The 21,571-nt window shown below is 38.4% G+C and overlaps 1 protein-coding gene across 1 annotated transcript; it reads right to left on the bottom strand.

The window, feature by feature from the left end:
• Positions 1–4,672: 4,672 nt before the first annotated feature.
• Positions 4,673–17,716, bottom strand: CCDC196 (coiled-coil domain containing 196). Its single transcript, XM_059914470.1, has 10 exons — positions 17,667–17,716; positions 17,410–17,562; positions 14,903–14,999; positions 13,810–13,860; positions 12,083–12,160; positions 11,797–11,880; positions 11,209–11,268; positions 10,698–10,839; positions 4,977–5,032; positions 4,673–4,792 (listed from the first exon to the last, which is right to left on the bottom strand). Exons 1-10 carry the CDS (start codon positions 17,714–17,716, stop codon positions 4,673–4,675), a joined length of 891 nt encoding a protein of 296 aa, XP_059770453.1.
• Between the last annotated feature and the right edge of the window lie 3,855 nt (positions 17,717–21,571).

Genomic DNA, 21,571 nt, shown 5'->3' with positions numbered 1-21,571 from the left:
GAAAGCACTGGTTTTTCTCCCTCCTTAATTCAAAGAAAGTGTAGACGAAAGAGGAGGAGGACAGTATTTGCTAGAAGAGGAAGGAATTATTAGATAAGGGAAAGGAGAATGAGATTTGTTAAATGGAAAAGTAACATTAAGTGTCCAGAAACTATTTAATTTCTTAAAAGGGCTCTGTCTACAAGGCCTTCAGTTTTTAGGATTCAGTATACACAAGTAAAGAAAAAATAGTCCCTGGGACTTCCTTGGTGGCACAGTGGTTAAGACTGCGTGCTCCCAATGCAGGGGGGCCAGCTTCGATCCCTGGTCTGGGAACTAGATCCTACATGAATGCCGCAGCTAAGAGTTTGCATGCCACAACTAAGGAGCCCACGTGCCACAGCTAAGGAACCCATAAGCTGCAACTAAGAAGCCCGCCTGCCGCAACTAAGACCTGGTGCAACCAACCAAATAAATAAATAAATAAATATTTTTAATAAAGGAAAGAAAAAATAGTCCCAAACTTAACCACTGACATGGATTAAGTTTAAGTGAGCTTTTTAAAAAAATCAAAAATTATTATTATTAATTGGTTTCCATATAATCAAAGCCCACCTACCCTAGAAAAATAGTTTTGTCTCTATAAAAGCAACAAAAAATTATTTTGTTAACCTAAGTAACCTCATTTTCTCCCAGGTTGACTAATAGTTGGAGGAAGTATGGTCGATAGGAATGTTTATACAGTAGTTTAGCTTAAAATGAACCTTCAGTAGAAGTTTGAAATGTTAGAAAGCATAAATGAATTGGTGAAGGAAGCAGAGATGATGGATTTTTCAGTTGTACTGAAAAATCTCATTTTACCATGTAATAATTACATTTCATATTTATCTGCCTGTGTATCGCCTGCTGTGGGATTGATTGGGTGCAGAGCGTGTGTCCCTTTCCAACACAGAACCTTGTTTTCTTCCCATTTCCTAATATTTGATGACTAAATACAGAACATATAAGGCAATAGGGACTTTGAATTGCTAGCAGTGCAGGCTACTCCCAAGGTACCAGAGGGGCTGTTAGAAATTTGCCTTGGCATGTAACAGCTTGCAGAAGCCTCTGCCTATAAAAGGAGACACCAGCTAACGTGACCAGAGTTCACACAAACAATATTAAAGCTGGATTTTTCTGCCTGGATCTAAAAGAGTAAGGCAAGATGTTGCATACTGTCCCTTGTCCCCTTTGATGACTGCAGTTCTAGATTAAAGATGAAAATAGCAGATTGTTGTTGTTGGCCTTATTTCATTTAGGAAAGAAGTGTGACAAACATTACAAATCACTTTGTGGTCGTTGCAAAAAAGCAAATTTTGGGGGTGAAATGTTAGCAAGTATTCTTTGAATAGCTAGAATGTCAAGGTAAAATAAATGAGATAAGCCACAAAAATAGTACTACCCAAGATTATGGTTATTAAATGTTTTGCTGATGGGATAGAGTTTTCCTCAGTTGAATTTAAAATTGAAAAGTATCTCCCAAGTACAGTCAAGAGTATCAGTGATTTTATTCTCAGAGAAACATAACTGGAATATTATGACTATAAATAAAATTGTAATGTTTCAGTGCCATAAATATTTTGATTACTAATTCAGTTTTGCTAATAATTTGATTCTGAGTTGGGAATGCCCTAAATATAGACATATTCCAACCACATTGGAAGGAACAGCCCTCCCTGTAATTTAAACTAATATTGGATTTATCAGTGATTCTCTTGGGAGTTTGGGTATCTCGAATGAGTCTCTGATCTGTTGGGTAAGTTGACTGAATAAATTTGTACCCACAAAGCTGAGATCCAATTCTGGACTTATCAAAATGCAGACACCCAGGCATAGCCAGCCAATCTAACTGATAACTTTGCACTGCCATATAGGTGAAAGTTGGAATCCAATGTGAAGTCTTAAAGACAGTAGAATAAAAGGCTATAATATTTCAGTTTTGTGCTTTGAAGAAATTGAAAGATTTGGAACATTTGAGGGAAAGGTGATAAGCCTAATAATAACATACAATTTCAGTAGTTTAGAGATGACAAATGATTCACTTTTTAAGAAGTTATACATCTCTGCTAGCAAGTGAATTGTTTATTTCATGCTTTGGTTAACAAAAAAAAATGGGAAAAAAGGTCAGATACTCATCTAAACCCATTTCAATGGTAAAAACAAAAAACATGATTTTAAAACTTTTGAATGGTGTTCTTTTAATTCAATTTTTAAAATGGGAATCAAAGGCCTTGTGATTAAACGATGTAGTCCAGATAGTCAGTGGTACAATCAGATTTTATATTCCTGATTTTTGTTCTCATTGCTCTGTCTAATCCAATTGACTTGGAAAATCTTTCAGGACTGCTAAAGCACAGAGGGCCTAGATGAGAACAGATGTGGCTTTCTTGAAACAGAATGTGGACTACACACTCAGCTAACTCAGTTGGTAGAACATGAAACTAATTGCCTTAGGACTGCAGAGCCTGTTATTTTTGTGGTCAAGAGAGGAAAGATGTGAGTTAAATTGGAATATTAATTGGCAGTAATAATACCAGGCTCTGGTAATTAGCTTAACTGTTACTGTAGGACAGTAACATGTGGGACTTTGGACACCCTTTCAACATATCTGAACTTCAGTGTCCTCTTTTGTAAAGTGATGGAGATTTATACTTGTTTAAAGGCCCATCTAATGCCCAAATTCTATGATTTCATGTAAAATTTTCCAGTCTGAAAGTACATTTTAAAAAATCCGCCTTTTAAAGCAACCTTTAAAAATGTAAATTGACCTTGGGAGAGGGAAGATTTTTACTTAGTTGTCTTACTTTACTCATTACACCATACAAGGGATTCCTACAGGTCATGAAGTGTTTTGTAACAAATCAACTTTCCTCATATTGACATGAGATAGGAAATTAATGACAACTTAATTAAAGAAAAGATCTGAAGATCTCAGGGACTACAGTATGATCCAGTGGTATCATACTGACACAAGACAGGGTGTCAATAGACCTGGGACTTTGGAATTAACTTTCTGTGGCCTTATGCCATACCTGAGGCTCTATCAAATCCCAGGTACTGTGTTATGTGATCAAAATGAAAAGATGAAGAAGACACAGTCCTGGGCCTCAAAGAGCTCACAATTTGGTAAGGGAGATCAATAGCTGGGTAAATAAACAATTGCAAGATAGTTCGCTAAGTGCTATGGTAGATGTAAGGTAGCCTGAACAATGATTCTGAAACCTGGCTGCACATAAGAATTTCCTGGGGCTCTTTTTAAAAAATACAGATGCTTTTGCCCTCTCTCTCAGAGATCATAATTTTTTTTAAAAATTTTATTTATTTTTGGCTGCGTTGGGTCTTCATTGCTGCAAGCGGGCTTTCTCTGGGTGCGGTGAGCGGGAGCTACTCTTTGCTGTGGTGCGCGGGCAGGCTTCTCATTGCGATGGCTTCTCTTGTTGCAGAGCACAGGCTCTAGGCGCGTGGGCTTCAGTAGTTGCAGCATGCGGGCTTCAGTAGTTGTGGCTCGCAGGCCCTAGAGTGCAGGATCAGTAGTTGTGGCGCACGGGCTTAGTTGCTCCATGGCATGTGGGATCTTCCCGGACCAGGGATTGAACCTATGTCCCCTACACTGGCAGGCAGATTCTTAACCACTGCGCCACCAGAGAAGTCCCTCAGAGATCATAATTTACATGATCTGGAGAGGGGCTTAGTGAATTGGTGTTTTTAAAAGCTCCCAAGGATATTCTGATACACAACTAGGATTGAGAATTACTGGGATAGTAGAAGGGCACCAAACTTGGCCCTTAGGTCAAATAGGCAACGGTCAAGCAGACAAGAAGAGAAGAATCTTTCAGACAGAGGAACAGCTTTGTGCAAAGGCATGGATATAACAGAACTCATGGTGCATCAGGGGAACTGCAACTAGTTCTGTGCAGCTCACTGTAGACGTATGAGGGAAGGGGGTTACAGTGAAAGATGAGACTGGGGATGTAGGCAGGAGGCAGATCTTTATGTGTTTTGTGAAGGAGTTTGGACTTTATACTGAAGTCAAGGGGAAATCAGTAGGGACGTGACATGATCTCATTTCTCTTTTAGAAAAGATAGTTTCAGTGGTGATGTGGAAGATGGATTAGAGGGGCTGGAATCAGGGAAACTAGTTAAAGAGGCTGTGGTAATCCAGGCAGGAAAGAGAGCCTGAACTAAAACAGTGGCACTGGGAAGGCAGAAGATATTCAAGGAATAGATAACTAGGAGGCAGTATCAACAGGGCAGATGGGTGAGGTGGGTGAAAGAGTAAGAGGAGTCTATGGAGTATTATTTCCTTATTTTGTAACTACTTTTGCTCATTTGCTAGTGGAGGATCTGCCCGGAATTAAACACTTCAGAGGTGGAGAGGAACAGCTTTTTATGGACTTGTTAACAACATACAATGTAGTTTGAATCTAGTCATTTCAAAAATCAAAAGCTATCAAAATAATGAGGCTGTTTACAATCCCTAGATGACTAAATTCCTGACACGCTTAAGGCCAAGCATCTAACTAGCATTTCCACCCATTGTGGAGGGGAGAGAGTGTGGAAATAGCACTAAAACAAAGGTTTGAGAGATTTTAATTAACACAAATGGCTGTACCTAGTCTTTAAATCTGTCCAAAGCAAAGGGAGTGAAAGCCTTCTAATCCTTCAGCACTTCATCTGGCCTTGACCTCAGAAAAAAGAGCCTCCCTCTTCCTTCATCAAACTGACTTCCTTTAGCTCTTTGTTGTTCTGTGTAGGTCTTTGCGCCCAGAATTCTCTAAGACAGGAAGAAACAGAAAAAAATGACAGCTAAAGCACCAAGTGTCCTGGCACTCATTTTGTAAATCCTCTAAAAATATTAAATTAGAATACTAAAAATATTAACAAATGCATTCCAAAATTCTACACCCACTATCTATTCAAGCCTTTGAAATGATTTCGAAAACCAAAGTAATTTTCACATTAGATTCACTTTTGCCAGTAGTTGCTCTGCTCATAGCTGCAGTGTCCATGGTACCTGATGGGGAAAATTAGGAAAATGAGAGATTTCTTTGAGTAAAAAAACCTAGTTTTATTTTGAGTTGCAAGGCTATTAACATTCATCATAGTACCATATCATTGTAGGACTGACTCTGGTATTAGCATTGATGTGGATTTTCTAATTGTTGTTTTAGAAAATAACTTCATCAAACAATGTTTTTAAAGTTGAAGTGGCAAACCTTTTTTTTCCGTTGAGAGCTCATGTCCCACAGGAAAAAAAAAATCGTTTGAAGATTACATCAAGTAAAAACAATTTTATCTGAGAGCCTACAAAGTGTGCTTTCAATACAACTTTTAAATGAAGAAATGAGGTGAAAAATCACGCAGATATCTGCACATCCTCTGGTAACCCAGACACATATTCCACAAAAATGGCTAACTGTGGACAGCGGAGAACAAACAAAAGATGAAGGTGGGGGTGGGGATGAGAAAGAGGAGGCAGAGAGAAAACCAGGCACAGACTGAGAGAGAAAGGGAGAGAATAAAAAGGGAAAGAGGGAGAATTGTAGGGTGCTAAATAGGCTCTGTGGTGAGTCAGTCCTAGGTAAGGGTTGCCAGACTAAAATATAGGACACCCAGTTAAATTTGAATTTCAATAAACACCAAATAATTTTTAGTATATGTATGTCCCATGCAATAGTTGGGACATATTTAAACTCAACATTTATTGTTTATCTGCAATTCAAACTTAACTGGGGATCTTCTTTCTATTAGCTAAGTATGACAACCTAATCCTAGACAACCTTCTGCTCTCCTGATTGTGTGATGCAAAAAAGTTTAGAATAGATTGTCACTCACTGAAATAATCATAATATGAATACAGGTACAGTTTACTTTTTTTTCAACCTTCAAAATGTATATTTAGGAAAGAAGACTTTTGTTCTCCCCTGGACTTCTGTGGAGTTTTATAGGAAGTGAAAGAATGAGCTAGTTTAGAAATTAACTTCAGACTTCCTTGGTAGTGTAGTGGTTAAGAATCTGCCTGCCAATGCAGGGGACAAGGGTTCGATCCCTGGTCCGGGAAGATCCCACATGCCGCGGAGCAACTATGCCCGTGCACCACAACCACTGAGCCCGCGTGCCACAACTACTGGAGCCCACACATCTAGAGCCTGTGCTCCACAACAAGAGAAGCCACTGCAATGAGAAGCCCGCGCACCGCAACGAAGAGTAGCTCCCGCTCCCTGCAACTGGAGAAAGTCTGTGCGCAGCAACGAAGACCCAATGCAACTAAAAATAAATAAATAAAAATTAAATTAAATTAAAAAAAAAAAAAAGAAGTTAACTTCATGACCTACTAATACCATGAACCAAAGGCTGACATTCAAAAGGTTCAAGTTGATGCAAAGCTTGAAAAAGCCTGTATTTGAGGGCAATGCTGTTTATCAAGGACTCAGATTGGAGCCAGCTGTGGGTTTCCGCCCCTGCCTTTCAGAATTTTAGCTTAACACTACTATTTTTCCTTTCAGCAGCACCTGCTGGAGTGTATTCAGCCATCAGGAGGAGTAATACTAAAGTGAAGTAAAGGTTGAAGCTGGGGAGAATGACTTGCTTTCAGAACAGAGGGAGTTATAGAATAAATAAGGTCTCAAGAGTATTCATTTCCCACTGCACTGGGCTTTCATCTCAATTTATAAGTGTAGCAAAATATTCACATGCAACCTTCAGCTTCTTAAAAGAGCTCAAGGAAATGCTAAGAGTTGGGGTGGGCGTTTGGGGGTGGGATAGGGGAGGAGAAAAAAGCAAGGCTGTCAGAATCAAGTGTCTTATCACCAGTTCTATTATTATGGAAGATAAACCTCTTCTTTAAACACCGGCAGGTGTGATGGGAAACAGCTGAATTTAAAGATTGCTTCGTGCCTGTGCGCTCTAAGATAGGTGACTGCCAAAGGCCAAGAACTGCTCTCTTGACCCTACAGAAGCCTGGGAAGGGCTGCCGTACACTCTGGGTCAAACTGTAATTTTATACTGGTCTGGAAGTAAATCCCTTCAAATGTGGCCCGTCTCTGGAAAGACTTCACCGTGGATATAAAATATTTTTCTCTTCTATAAGACTAGGTGATGAAGTATGCTAAACCGATGAGACTGACCTGGCTAATGATACATACAACCTGGGCCTCAAGGGAATTTGCAAGTAGGGATTGCTTGAAGTGTTACAAAGTCAGTATTAACACAGGATTATATTTTGCCAACTAAACAGATCACACCACTGCAATGCAGCCAACCAGCACACAGGACAATCCATGTGGGAGGAGGAATTCTTGGCGAGGAGCAGTGCGATACCCCTCCCTCTACTTGGAAATGCCTATAACAGAAGGGTCTGTACCCTGATTTGCTGGGAGGTGTGTCCAGAATTACATTCAATCCTTTAAGACAGATCTGTGAAATTCAATTCTTTTGAAACTAGAGGAAAAGGAACATTATCCAGGAACACTACTAAGTACTTAAACTTCAAAAGGTCCCCACCTTGCGCAATTGCCTGATTTTTTAATTCCTCGTCCTGATCGCCTGATTTATCTGTGGTAGAAAAAAAACAAACAGTATTAGGGATTGTGGAGGGCGGGACAGTGGCTGTTTTTGGAATGGAGGACACTGTAGTTCACGGAGTGGAATAATAGGTACGGAATTTGCAGCAGAATGCTGAATTTAATACGGGATAATCAAGGCTGCCAGTAATACACCTCAGTGTCACAAAGCATGGCAGAAAACACCAATAGATCTTTTAATTTTTTTCATTTGATACATAAAAGTAGCACATTTTGTCCTAAGGGCAATAGAAGACTGATGGCTCCCTGCAGGTTCCTGAATTACCACTGTTTATGGACTAAAGGCCTGGATGTGATTGGTGCCACCTACTGGGCTATATGCAGAATTACAAATCTGTCAACCCCTTTTGGAAGTAGTATTTCTTTTGTTACTGAGCAAATTAATGATGGGGGTATGATTCTTTATTGGGAGGATTATACATTAAACAAGTGATAAGCTTGAATTCAAATCATAGCCTTTAGAGGTGGAAGAGTCATAAGAAATCACATACTGGAACACTGTCACTTTATAGCATATTTTAGGAGGTGAGCTTTGGATATGCAGTCAGAAGCCTGGCTTCTCTGAACTAGTTTCTTGTTCTATAATACCTACCCCATAGAGTCATCATGAGGGTTACACAAAACCATGTTTTCAACATGCTCTATAATATGTTATTGTTGCGTTAGATAAAGAAAAACACTGAAACAAAACGACTGGTCCAGGTCATCTAAATGGTTAGCCTCAGAGTAAGACCTGTAACTCATATATCTGACTCTAAATCCAGTGCTTTTCCCAGTAAATTGCTATTTCCCAAAATTTGATGGTGAGATGATTTTAGGAGGTAACTGCAATAAATTTAGGAGGTGCTGGAACACAGCATTAAATACTATAAATCACAGTGAGAAAATTATTCCTTTTTGATTCTTTCAAACTTGACACCTTGATGGCATCAAGGAGAAGAGTTTCAGTTTGGTGCTGGTTTTCTTTAAAACTCTCTACATCTTGCTGATCTCACTTCCTAATAAAGATAAAACAGGCCTTAGGGTTCAGCACTGTGTTAGAATACTAAAATTTTGTTCTCTGTATACTTATTATGTTTACTTTCTATTATAGAAAACTACATTTGTTTTTCGTTTACAACACATACTACTGTTGGTAATAATATCTTAATATAACTACTTTAAAAATCCCTCTACGAAGAAAACTAATATTCCTTTTGTTTTCTTTTCAATAATTAAACACTAGGTTATAAATAGGTCAATAAAACCATAATCTAAGACTTAAATTTCATATCCACTTGGGCTCAAACAAACTCATAAATTTTGTATATGTGTGTATTAGAAAATGAAACTGGCCTACAATCAGTGCTCAATGCATGTGCAATCAATGACACACAAGCAATGGGTCACGTATGCCTGTGGCTACATGCACTTGTGGTAACTGAACAGTTTAGTGCCCTATCGCTTAATACTCCAGAAGCATTAGAGGAGAGAAGAGAAAAGAGGATGTTGATCTGTGGGCTGTTCTAGTTCAGAGTTCAGAGATTCAGTGTTCTGCAAGCAAGGGGAAAAAAATCTTCCGTAGTGATCATGCTGAATGGAATCTTTCACTATTTATTTTCTTGGCTTGATTTGAATCCAGAGGGAAAAGATTTTTGACTCCTTACTCTATGGATCCCTTGAGATGACTTTCAGCTAATTTTAAATGAAATAAGACATGAATCTCTCGCCCTCATAACCCTCCCCTCCTCTATCTTTTTAATTCTGGTTGTATTCCAGGTTGTATTCCAGGTTCTTATTGGAGAAGAAAACCTCAAGCTTTCTGCTTTCCAATTCTTATCAGAACAACAGTTAAAAGAGAGACATGAATGGAACACTGGCTGAAGGATAGCTATTTCCTCCAATCATCCAGATTTTCTAACTTTTAAATATGGATCAAGTCAGACCAACAGAGTGCTATGGACCTGGACCAAATCACCTTGAGCTGATCCATCGCTTTAAAAAAAATTTCACATCAATAATTTCTTATCAGATTGTGCCAAGGAACAGATAAGAAACAGTCTAGGAAATTTAGATTCTGAATTTATTTTAGAAATATTTTTGAGGACATTAGCTACTATGACACACATAGAGTGTCCTGTCCCCCTGATGAGGACCTGGAAGAGAAATTTCTCTCTCATTTCAGTACCAGTAAAAGCTGTGTTTCTTCTGAGAACTTGGTTTATTTTTATTTTGTGGACACCATAAATTCATGTTTCTTTTTCGGGGAAATTCATAACCAAGACTGAAGCCTACCTGTACCAACTGTATGGTACTTTCATTACACATTTTTATGTATTTACCTGGCTTCAACTTATTTTCCCTTTGCCTTGATTTAGTCATCTGTTTATTTGATCTTCATGCTGTGTGTGATTTTATAAGTTATTCAAGCCCTTATGGAATATGACTGAGAAGAAATTAGAGACATACATATTAATACTGATAAAACATTGGCATCCCTTAGCCATGATTTCTTATTGCATGTCTCTTTTTTAAATTACAGAGTTCAGATTCATAGATCCATGAAAACTTAAGAGCCCTTTCTTCCTGTCCCTCAGAAACCATTCCTTTATTTTTTTATGGTAAGCTATATGATTTCCTCTAATGATGCCATAAATTCTTTGGGGTGGGGAAATGGTGAAACTCCCAGAGGAATATCTGGATTGGTGAAACTCACAACCATTGTTGGATGTCTCTTTGGCCTTCTATTCTGAAGTAGCAGAGTCTATTCCAATAAGATTTGTGAGATCAAACTACTCTAATTCCTAAGAAAGGGGACGAGGTGAGGAGAAAACTAATATTTTATCAGGTGTCAACTATGTATCAACTACATATGCTAAGCACACAGTATATTACTCAGTCTTTACAAAGGAAAATTTTATTTCCTCTAGAGGAAACCTTATCTTGATATAAGGGTTTCAGTGTAATAATAATAATGATGATAGTGAAAACATTTATTATAACACTGCTAACTAACTTACTGTGTGCCAGGTATTGTGTTATCACTTTACAGGTAATGGGATCTCCAATGTAAAACAAAACAAACCTCAAATTGTGTACCTATGATACTCTACCTACCTCGGGACCCAGGAAGATTCAAAAATGCTTGCTTTGGCTCAAAATTCTGCTGTATGTACAGTGATAACTTCAGATCATTGGGCTTCTGGTAGTTCTTCAAGGCTTCAATTCTCGGCTCAATCACTTTGCCATTAAAGTCATTCTATAAGAGAACATTTTTCAAAACTACTCATATAGTATTGGCTTCTCTAAATCCACTATTACCTGAATCCTTTTAACTCAGAAGTTTAAAAATGATTCTGTCATGCTCAGTCTTTAAAAGTGGGCAGAAATTATGTGTGATTTTTCCCCCCATTTCAAATAGGACAAAATCAAGATCATAGGGAAAAAGTGCTATACTCAAGGTAAAGCTGGAGATAGGTCTCTTCAGTCATCTTCTCACAAAACATTTCTTTTAGCATGACAATTGGTAATCCAGATGAGAGGATCAGGTTTACCATTAGGAAACTAAAAGCCTCTATATTGCATGAATGAAATTGTACCCTGTGTCCAGGCTTGGAAGACTTAGTACCTGAATGAAGTTAGCTTGTTCCTGATACCTGACCCATTCCATTTTCCTCTGTTGCTTTTCCTGGTGGAAGAAAGAGCCTCTGGTGACAAAGTAAATTGAGATCAGAAATCAGTTTTCTCAATATGCTGCAAAGACTTTATAGCAAAATTATGGTGTCATAGATTCACTAATATATTGGTCTCAACTGCACAGTCCTCTTAATTGGCATCACCTGTACATCCCACTCTCCAAAAGCTAAAAGCTAAATGAACAGGATCGTTTTCTATCAATGAGTTGGCTGCGGGAAGATTAGATACAAGCATAATATCTCTAAATAAATGTTCAAAAACAAATTAACAAGTGTTTTGACATCACATAGCTATTTCGAAGTTGTCATTATTGGTACAGATTTTCCCACTTTGCTCTAGCTATCATGATTTACCAGAAACTTGCCGTGTCACTCTGACTCAAATGTAATACTTCAAGGGAACCAGATCTCCTATAAAATTTTGTATCAGTTCAGGAGCACACTTAGGCAGATTATTGCTACATTAAAGATTTCTAATCTATCAGCTCTAAAAGCCACTACTTTCAGAAAGATCATACTACCTTCCTTATTTCCTTCACTTTCTCTGCACACAATGTCTCCAGTTCATTCTTGGTCTTCCTAGATGATGAGGGGGTTTTGGGAGCCTGGGAAGAAAGAAGAGAGCTAAGGGAATAGGAGGTCCCAGGAAAGAAATGCAATGTCTTAGCAGACGGTAAATCCAATATACCCTTAAGGCCCAGATCCTTCCTATCTGTCTACCCTAATCAGTCCTGATTGTCAACGGGCTGTTGCCATCTGTGTGGCATCAACAACTTTGAAATTCTAAGCACCATGCAGTCCACTTGCCTTTCTGTCCTGTAAGTCTGCTTTGTTCTTTATCTGCAGTGCTTTTTGTTGATCACTGAGTTCTTCTGTGCTGAATGTCTGTAGAGAGACATTTTGGCAAAGCTTTAAATTACTGGGACTTCATGAGGGAAGTGGAAAGACAATAGGTGTCAAGGCTTTTGGTTCCTGCCAGTCAGAAAACTCTCAGGGCCTGATATGAAAAGTGTACTACCAAAGGAGGTTCAGAATGGAATGAGCCCTTCCATCTGGTCTTTTGAGTGAAACTTACAATAATAAAAACTATTAACTGAACCTTTATTATATGTCAATCACTACTGTAAGCTACTTACTACATTACTTATTTACTCTACTACATTACAAATGTTCTCATTTAATCCTCACAGGACTATTTTTATTTCCATTTTATAGATAAGAAAACTGAGTCTTAGAGAGGTTAAGTCATTTGTTTAGGGTCACTCAGGTAGGAAAGTACAGAGCTGGAATTTGAACCAGATCTCTTGGACTCTGAAGTCTGTCTTCTTAACCACTAGGCATACGATCTTGTCTTTCTATTTCTCATTGTCTAAAAGTATGGGGAGGGAAAGTCAATCACAAGCTCAGGTATATGGACATCCCTTATACAAAGTCTTTTGGGAACTCTGGAGAAACTGGATTTTGACAGAGGAATGATGCTGGCATATTTCCTATCACTAAGACTCAAGAACTCAGAAACTAAAACTTCTCACAATTCATAGAATTGATTTGTAGCTGCCACTGAGAACTAGGATCAGATCTCAGTACAAGATGCAGGGCTTGATAGTATCCTAATTATCTGTGCAAAGGTGAGATGGAAAAAGCAGTCAGAGATCACACTCACACCTGTTTATATCACAAGACAATCTGCTATTCAGGTCTCATAATTTGTGAAAAAGCACTTGGATCCCAAAGGCTTAGTCCACAAAGGAATTTCTACCCCTGCTTGGTTTCCCAGCAAAAGGCCATACTATTTTTATATTAAACAATGCTGTGATTATTGCAAAGTCAAAGGGGAATCAGAATCAGGTATTCGTTCATTCAACTTACATTTATTGATTGTCTACTATGTGCCAAGCACTGTGCTACATGCTAGGGATTCCAAGATGAACAAAGCAATCAAGATACTGGAGAAGCATGTATTCCAGAACAGGGCAGGGAGATAAGAAACAAATAAAATAATAATAACACAATAAAATAAAAAAAATAGTGAGCTTATATTATAAAAATTGTTATGGAAGACATGAACAGAATTGTATAATAGGAAGTGGGGGGGGGGTGATGTCCTTTTTCAGGTGGAGTGAATAAGGAGGGCTTCCCTGAGGAGGTGACATTTAAGCGGAGACCTGAAGGATGAGAATGAGCCAACTATAAGAAAATAGCATTACAGCCCAGGGATAAAGCAAAAGCAAAAGTCTTTAGAAAAGAAAGGTCTTGGCATGTGGAGGCCAGTGTGGGAGGGGAGGTCTTCTATGAGAGGAGACTAGAAAGGTAGGCAAGAGCCAGACTATGCCTGGAATGGCTGTAAAGGGTTTTCCTAAGAAGAGTGACATTACTTGATTGTTTTAAATAAGATCAGAGAATGAATTGGAATGAGGCATGGGTGGAAACAGAGACATGAAAAAATGAGGATGTGGACCAGAAAAAAGGGAAGCTTCTTTGCATTATGGTTTGTAAGACAGATACTTTCAAGAGATCCTTAGAGGCACACATACCTTGTTCCATAGCATTTCCACTTCCTTCCGAAGCATCTTGTTTTTCCTTTCCTGTTGGAGGGGAAAAAGCAAACAAATAGAAATATGTGTTTGTCTAGTCATTAAAGTTGGAAGGAATCATTAACAGGGGGACTAAGGGGTAGGGGCATAGTAAACCACAGAGGAAGGCAATAAATGGGCCTAGCCCCAAACCCAGGAACATGAGAGATGAGATTGATGATGATGATAAAAAAAAATAACAATTTGGAATAGTAACTTTAATTATGGTAATTGTGGTATATCTATATAGTAGTGAGTTCCTCACACTTGAAACACTTAAGATGTTCTGATCATATGGCAGTTTCTTTGGGGCTTAGACCACTAATTTTTAATTTTTAAGATCCTTTATGTTGTTAATTTTTTTAAATAAACGTATTTATATTTTTATTTATTTATTTTTGGCTATGTCGGTTCTTTGTTGCTGTGCAAGAGCTTTCTCTAGTTGCTGAGAGCAGGGGCTACACTTCATTGCAGAGCACGAGCTTCTCATTGTGGTGGCTTCTCTTTGTTGCGGAGCACAGGCTCTAGGCGCACGGGCTTCAGTAGTTGTGGCTCGGGGGCTCTAGAGCATAGGTTCAGTAGCTGTGGCGCACGGGCTTAGTTGCTTCGCGGCATGTGGGATCTTCCCAGACCAGGGCTCGAACCCGTGTCCTCTGCACTGGCAGGCGGATTCTTAACCACTGTGCCACCAGGGAAGTCCTATATTGTTAATTTTTTAAAATCTTGAAAGAATCTCTCAGCCCAAACTCTTTCCTTTCTTTTACTTTGGTTATTTTCTATTTCTTCTGAAATGTGAGGGGTTAATATGCTTGTATTCATTAACCTTTAGATAAAAAGTTTTTCAAAAGTCAAAAAAATAGAATTTTTGCTAGCTAGTTCTTATTCTTCCCAACATTTCACCTGACTCCCTTTGTCCTGACTCCAGGACTTTTCTAGATCAAGGACCTATGAGTGTTGGAGCACCAATGCTAGAGATGAGCACTCTGTCTGACAGCAATGGAATTGACAGCCCTGTTCAGAAGGCCATTCCCTGGAGTGCCCACCAACCTCTTACCAGATTCTGCTTCATCTCTTCTGCTTCCTTAATGAGCTCAATGACTAAGGATTCACCATTCCCCTTCCCTGCCATAATCTGCCTCATGATCTGCAGACTAGAAAGAAGACAGAGATATCACAAAACATAATACTTCCTAAAAAGAAATATTAATATTCCATGACCAGTCAGAAACTACTCTACCATGAGAGGGAGATAGGGGCTGAAATCACAAGATTTATGGAAGTCCTTCTGGACATAGAAGGTCTCCAAAAGACAATTTCATTCCTAATCGACGTTTGCCTTAGGTATGTGCTCTATAATGAATTCTGTGCTCTGTAAGGCTCAAAACTTAGGTCTCCAACAGCTAGTGAGACTCCTCTCCACCCCTTCAGAAGGAAGTTTTGTTGTATGACTTTTGGGGTAGAAAGGGGCGTTTTTTTTGCCTCTGTGAAGAAGGAGGTTGAAGAACCTCTTGTCTTAAGGATAAATCTCAGAATTATTCCCTACTCCCATCTCTGTCCATCTCCCCTACTTTGCTTCTCCACATAAAAAACATTTGAGTTAGTTGGAGAACCCACTTATATCCTTACGGTAGCCTCTAGAGAATCAAGCCATCAAGAAGTTTCTGACTCATGAAGAACCTAGGGGCAAGACGGGAATAAAGACACAGACCTACTAGAGAATGGACTTGAGGATATGGGGAGGGGGAAGGGTAAGCTGTGACAAAGTGAGAGAGTGGCATGGACATATATACACTACTAAATGTAAAATAGATAGCTAGTGGGAAGCAGCCGCATAGCACAGGGAGATCAGCTCGGTGCTTTGTGACCACCTTGAGGGGTGGGATAGGGAGGGTGGGAGGGAGGGAGACACAAGAGGGAAGAGATATGGGGACATATGTGTATGTATAACGAATTCACCTTGTTATAAAGCAGAAACTAACACACCATTGTAAAGCAATTATACTCCAATAAAGATGTTAAAAAAAAAATTATCTTTGCCTGCATAATCTTTGAATAACCCTGCATATTTTCAGTCTTCTAAATATTGACATGATTCACAGACAAAGGAGTTTAATATTAGAATTTTATTGTATTTTATTTTCCTGAAATTGAATGAAGCAGTGATTTGTAAATTTTTTTGTATATTTGTTTTGTTGCAAATCCAGACTATTTGTTAGAGGCCTATTCATTCATTGTTTATTATTGTTAGTAGTTGTATTAGTATTAATAGCAGTAGTAGTATTGCTGCTGTTAATATTATGCTACTGCTTTCTGCAGCAGAGTTAGAATGTTAGAGTACTTTATGCTTAAGAAAAATGAAATATTATATAAGAGTGAAGAAGAAATGATATACATTTACTGTACTGGGGTGGTTGGTAAAAAATTAAAAGGAAAGAAAACAAGACCATGACTAAAAGAATTGATTTTTACCTAATTGATTTTCATCTCTTAGAATTAATGAATCCTATCATTTTTGTTATATTTGCTTTATAATTTTAATTAAAGATATAAAACGTTATGTATAAAGTTGAAATGTTTCATTTTTACACTTTCTAGGCTTATTTTTTCTCCTTAGAACCAAGTATGGCAGACTATGTGGGTAGTAAAATATTTTATGTTAAATTTTTAAATATTTATCTTGATTTTATTAGTTGAATCTTATTTTTTACTAATTAAAAGTCTCCTGTTATTCTAGAAAAAAAAAAAAGAAGTTTCTGACAAAATCCGAACTAATATCAAATCTATGACTGTGAGAGAGGATATTCTTTAAAGGTATTAATTAACTTATGCTTATGTTCTTTGTGCTTTTCCCTCTCTAATTATAAGCAAAGAAGCCAGCCTTTGTGTTCTCTTGCCCTGAGAGGGCTGAGTTTCTCAGTTGTAAACAGCTGGTGCTTGACTACAACTTTCTGCCTGGCGTTTGTTCTCACAACTTTCTGTCTGGTGTTTTCTCTCCAAAAGTCTAAACTCCCTGAAATGTTTATGGTAAGGTAGAGAATGAAGGTAGACACATTAAGGTGAGATTCTCTGAAACTAGAAGGGAAAAAGAGAGTTGGTGGATCCCAAGAACAGTGAGTGCCCTAGCAAAGAGTTAAGACCTCAACTGCCTAGTACATTTAGTAAGGCCAGACCCTAATCCAGAGGACTTTGATGCTCAGAAATGATTACCATTTCACTGCTTGGCGATGGAAGAACAGAGTCATCTATCCTAAAGTGACTCCACAAACATGAATGAGGAGCTATCTGTGTGACCATGATGGATTGAGGATAGTAAAGTCTCTTAACAGTTTCTTGGGAAGAAAAGTAATAACTGTAGCCCTGTGAGATGAGCTGAGTTATATTTAATTCTACTAAAAGAAGAAGGATTCCTTGCCACCCTGATTTTGTGGTTACATTATTTTTAATTTACTATAGCTGAAGGTCTAAACCTTTTAAAAAATGTAAATAATCATTGCTAAATCCTATGGATTAAAGTTCTCTTGCCTTTCCCCTTCTAGGAAATCCTGAGAAGGGAACACTTACCTTCTTTGTCTTTCCTCCAAGTTAGACGTCAACTTCTGGAATAACAGCTTGTTCTTATCTTCTAGAGGTTTTAGCATCTCTAGCAGTTCCTGCTTCCTTAGTTTTAAATCCTCACTCAACCCCTTCAAGTAGTTGTCATCTATTTTTGAACTTCTGTGGGAAGAGACACTATATCTGCCTTCAACCCGGGCTAATAACAGAGACCCTCTTTTCGTTCCTGGATAGTTACCACTTGGCATCTTCCGTCAAAGACTCACCTTGTTTTGGAAGATAAGTAAGATCCTGAAGAGTTTGAAGCACTTGTCATCTTGAAGGAAAACTCCTACTCTAAGAATAAAAAAGGTCTTCTTGAAAATATGTGCCTTGTTGTTCCATTCAGTTAAGTCATCATTTTTGTGCTGCTGTTCTTGAAACTCCTGTTGCATTGGACAGATTTTTAGCTACAGGTTGAGGTCACAATGGCGCTAAGACCACAGATTTCACAGGTCTTTAAAGTAACGCCAACATCAGTGACAGCTTGTTGACTGAAAATACTACTAACTACATCTGAGCAGTTCTTGCCTTAGCTTTAACCAATGCCAAAAGTTTTATTCTGAAGTCTTTGACTGAATAGGGTAGAATCATAACACATCTATATTATGGAATTCCTATTGTGTTAGAAAGTGATGGTTTGTCAAAAATAACTCATCAACACCATCTTCCATGGCAATTGACCTCCATGGAATGCCTACTATCTGTAGGGCACAGCACTGGATTCTGTGAGTAAGGAAAAGATAAAGACAAAGCATCTGCCTCTGGGAGACTTAGGAGGAGGAGGGGATACTTCTAGGATACATTGAAAAAAAATAGAGGCCAAACTGGCAAATACAGGTATGGGTATAATATTGAGTAATACAATACATGAGCCAATTGTCATTACTTTCCTATCTTTTTTTAAAAAAATTATTTATTTATTTTTGGCTGTGGTGGGTCTTTGTTGCTGCTCGCGGGCTTTCTCTAGTTGCGTCAAGCGGGGGCTACTCTTTGTTGCAGTGCGCGGGCTCCTCATTGCGGTGGCTTCTCTTGTTGTGGAGCATGGACTCTAGCATGCGGGCTTCAGTAGTTGTGATATGCAGGCTCAGTAGTTGTGGCCCACGGGCTTAGTTGCTCCACAGCATGTGGGATCTTCCCAGACCAGGGCTTGAACCTGTGTCCCCTGCGTTGGCAGGTGGATTCTTAACCACTGTGCCACCAGGGAAGCCCCTACTTTCCTATCTTTAAAACGTGATATATCACAATGGCAAGGTAGAATTATATCAGACATGAAACAAGAAGATATAATTTGTAAAAGATCATACTGTCAGTATGTCATTCCATAGCCAAGTTCCTTCCTGAGAGGCTGTAATTGTAGACTTCCCTCCAGATTCTGATTTTGCCTCCATTTTCCTCTCCTTATTAGAATCACGTTTCTCCTAGACCCTAAAATCTCCCATCTTCATCTATTCACTTAGTGATCAGAAGATAACTGTAAGAGTTATACATTTGTTTCTTTCTTTTTTTTTTTTTTTGGCCACGCTGCGTGGATTGTGGGATCTTAGTTCCGTGACCAGGGATCAAACTTGGGCCCATGCAGTGAAAGGATGGAGTCCTAACCACTGGACCGCCAGGGGATTCCCTTTTATGCTCTTTACACACAGTTTTAGGGCAATATTTTTAATGACGTTCTCAAATGTGAATTGTCATGTTAATTTCAAGTATTAACTGAGCCTTTTCAGGGATTTTCTAGGGGCATTCTCCAAAATGACTTAAACCTTTTGTCTTTTGGGAAACCTTAAAGGCAGAGTATTGTAGTGAAAATAACACAAGATTTAGTTTGTCGGATCTTCGTTGGAATCTCAGCTTCGCTGTGAGAAGTGGGCTGACTGTGAGCAACTTATTATATTCTCTAAGTCCCAGTTTCCACTTTTATAAAAACGAGAATGGTAAATTAAAAGGTGTTTTGTAAGAATGAAATACAATATGTGAAGTTCTTGGCTCATGTCAGGTATTTACATTTTAGTGAATTTTTGGATGGTTTGGGTTTAGGTATTGTTTAATGTCCTAAGTAAGAGGTCAAATACAAAAAAGCTGATTTATACTATCCTAATGAAGCTTAAGCTTCAGAGCCCTTCATTTTCACAGACCTCTTCCAAAGGGCCCTGGACCTCATTTGGTATTCATAATTTTGTATTCTTTTTTGGAAAGAGAGAACTCCCCAAATTATATACACTTTAAGGGTATATAAAGTATCTTCTACATCAAAACTTCTCTTTAGGCAGTCTCTACAAATACTTTTTCTAAAGCATGTATGTGTCACTTGTAATTTTTATATGATAGCTAGTGTAATATGACATTACATTAGAATAGCCATATCAGGTGAAACATAATATAATTCACATAGGTTGCCCTAGGAGTTCCCATGAAAAGTTTGGATTGAAAGAGTGTGAGCAAACTCCACACACTTAAAAGAAGGAACAAGTTGGACTAATTATTAGTTGTGGCTTTTTAGACTGCAGATGTGGCAGGTGGTAGCAAATAGAGGACAAAAATGGCAATGATCACTGAAGCATGACCTCTTTAAATTTCTTGTTGTGACATTTGGTTGGCAGAATTATGTTAGAATTTTAAAACTTTAAATGCACATGCAGAATCCCAACTCACCTTCTTTTCAGTCCTTGGTTGGGAATGATTGAAAGTAGAACACTTGCTATTCTGATGTGCTCTTTTCTATAGCCAATCAGCACCTTTAATTTCCTAACATTCTGATGCCTCTTTCTTCAACTTGGAATATGACTTCCAAGAAGAATATTTGCCTTGTAATAATGTACACAGACTTTAAGAGCTTAAACCCCCCCCCCCAAAAAACCCCAAACAGCCCAGTTTTGAAAGGGGAATAATTGACATACTACATTATCTCTGGGACAGAGGTAGGGAGGGTGAAGAGATAGACGAACATTAGAAGTGGAAAGGAAAGAAGTTGAACACTAATTTTTCCTGAAGTAGACATTTAGGTCATCTGTTGATTCATGAAGCATGGTAGGAAACTTTGGAAGAGTAATAACTTGAGGTTTGGAATAGCACTTGAGCAGTGGAAAAGGAAACCAACCAGGCAAGAGTGAAAGGATTGCCAAGTAGTGCTAAGGGTCAAGGTAATTTGGGAATTGCTGATCTGCCATGGCATGAATCAGCAGTCATGCAATTTCTCCAGCAGTACTTGGCAAACTAGAAGCAGTAGTAGAGAGAGCAGATGGTTGTTTGATTCTGAGCTGCGACTTGGCAGAACGGATGTGCAGAAGTTCAAGGGAGTAATGATACCGAGAGTACTGGTGAGAGTATCCATCAAAAGGCTGATCATCTCATTCAGGCGATGCAGGGAAAAAAATGAAGAAGGGGGTAGCTAAGAGGGGAGATTGAGAAGGGGTTGAATTTAAGGAGTTTGGGATGGAAGAACAAGAGTTTATGGTTAGCAAACATACTTCTTACGAAATAACTTGTAGAACCTCATCACTGTTTAGATAAATTTTAGTAGCAATTCATAATTTTTTTTTCTGCAGTAAGCTTTCTGTTTCTTCCTGTCACTGCATAATATTCACTGAAATTCATGTGGTACCTCAAAATAGACCTTATAACAAGCTATTCACACAAACTCACCCAACGTTATAGCATTTGATTTTAGTATCTGTTAAGAGAAAGTGTGATTGCTCTATAATTAGAGAACTCAGAGCAATAGCATTTTTGTTAGTTTACCAGTAGAAAATCAGATTAGTTTAATTAAGCCAGGTCTCCAAGAGTAGAGGCAATTATTTTCATATTAAAGCAAAAAAAAAAAATTTTCCTATCCTCCTCACACTCAGCCTTGGTTGTAGCAATAAAATTACAGAATTCCTCAGTGAAGAAACATGAGGACCTTCTGGTCCTTTCTGACCCAGAGCCAGTTCAACCCCTGAGGAGATTTTAAGAATTCCATTAACTAAAATAAGGAGAGATGTGCTGGCAAAATCATAATAGCAAAAATTGTAGGCTCTTGAAGATCTCCCACATCTCCCTGTGTTGTCTGTTATGACCGTTTTGTGGTCTGCTTCACTTTAATCTGTGCTATAGCTGTCCCAGGCTAGAGTGCACCTACATTTGGAGTGAATCCGGG

The sequence above is a fragment of the Balaenoptera ricei genome, chromosome 2 (genome assembly GCF_028023285.1).
Source record: "Balaenoptera ricei isolate mBalRic1 chromosome 2, mBalRic1.hap2, whole genome shotgun sequence".
Taxonomy (NCBI): domain Eukaryota; kingdom Metazoa; phylum Chordata; class Mammalia; order Artiodactyla; family Balaenopteridae; genus Balaenoptera; species Balaenoptera ricei.
The sequence above is the reverse complement of the archived record's forward strand: the minus strand, read 5'-3'. Positions and strand labels throughout refer to the sequence as shown.

Excerpts from the sequence above, each read along its gene's own strand:
- CCDC196 (XM_059914470.1), bottom strand. The coding sequence starts at position 17,716 with ATGACAAGTGCTTCAAACTCTTCAGGATCTTACTTATCTTCCAAAACA. Across the intron at positions 17,563-17,666 it reads TACTTATCTTCCAAAACAAG|AAGTTCAAAAATAGATGACA; the intron begins GTGAGTCTTTGA and ends CTCTTCCCACAG. Across the intron at positions 13,861-14,902 it reads AAGAGATGAAGCAGAATCTG|GAAAGGAAAAACAAGATGCT; the intron begins GTAAGAGGTTGG and ends CCCCTCCAACAG.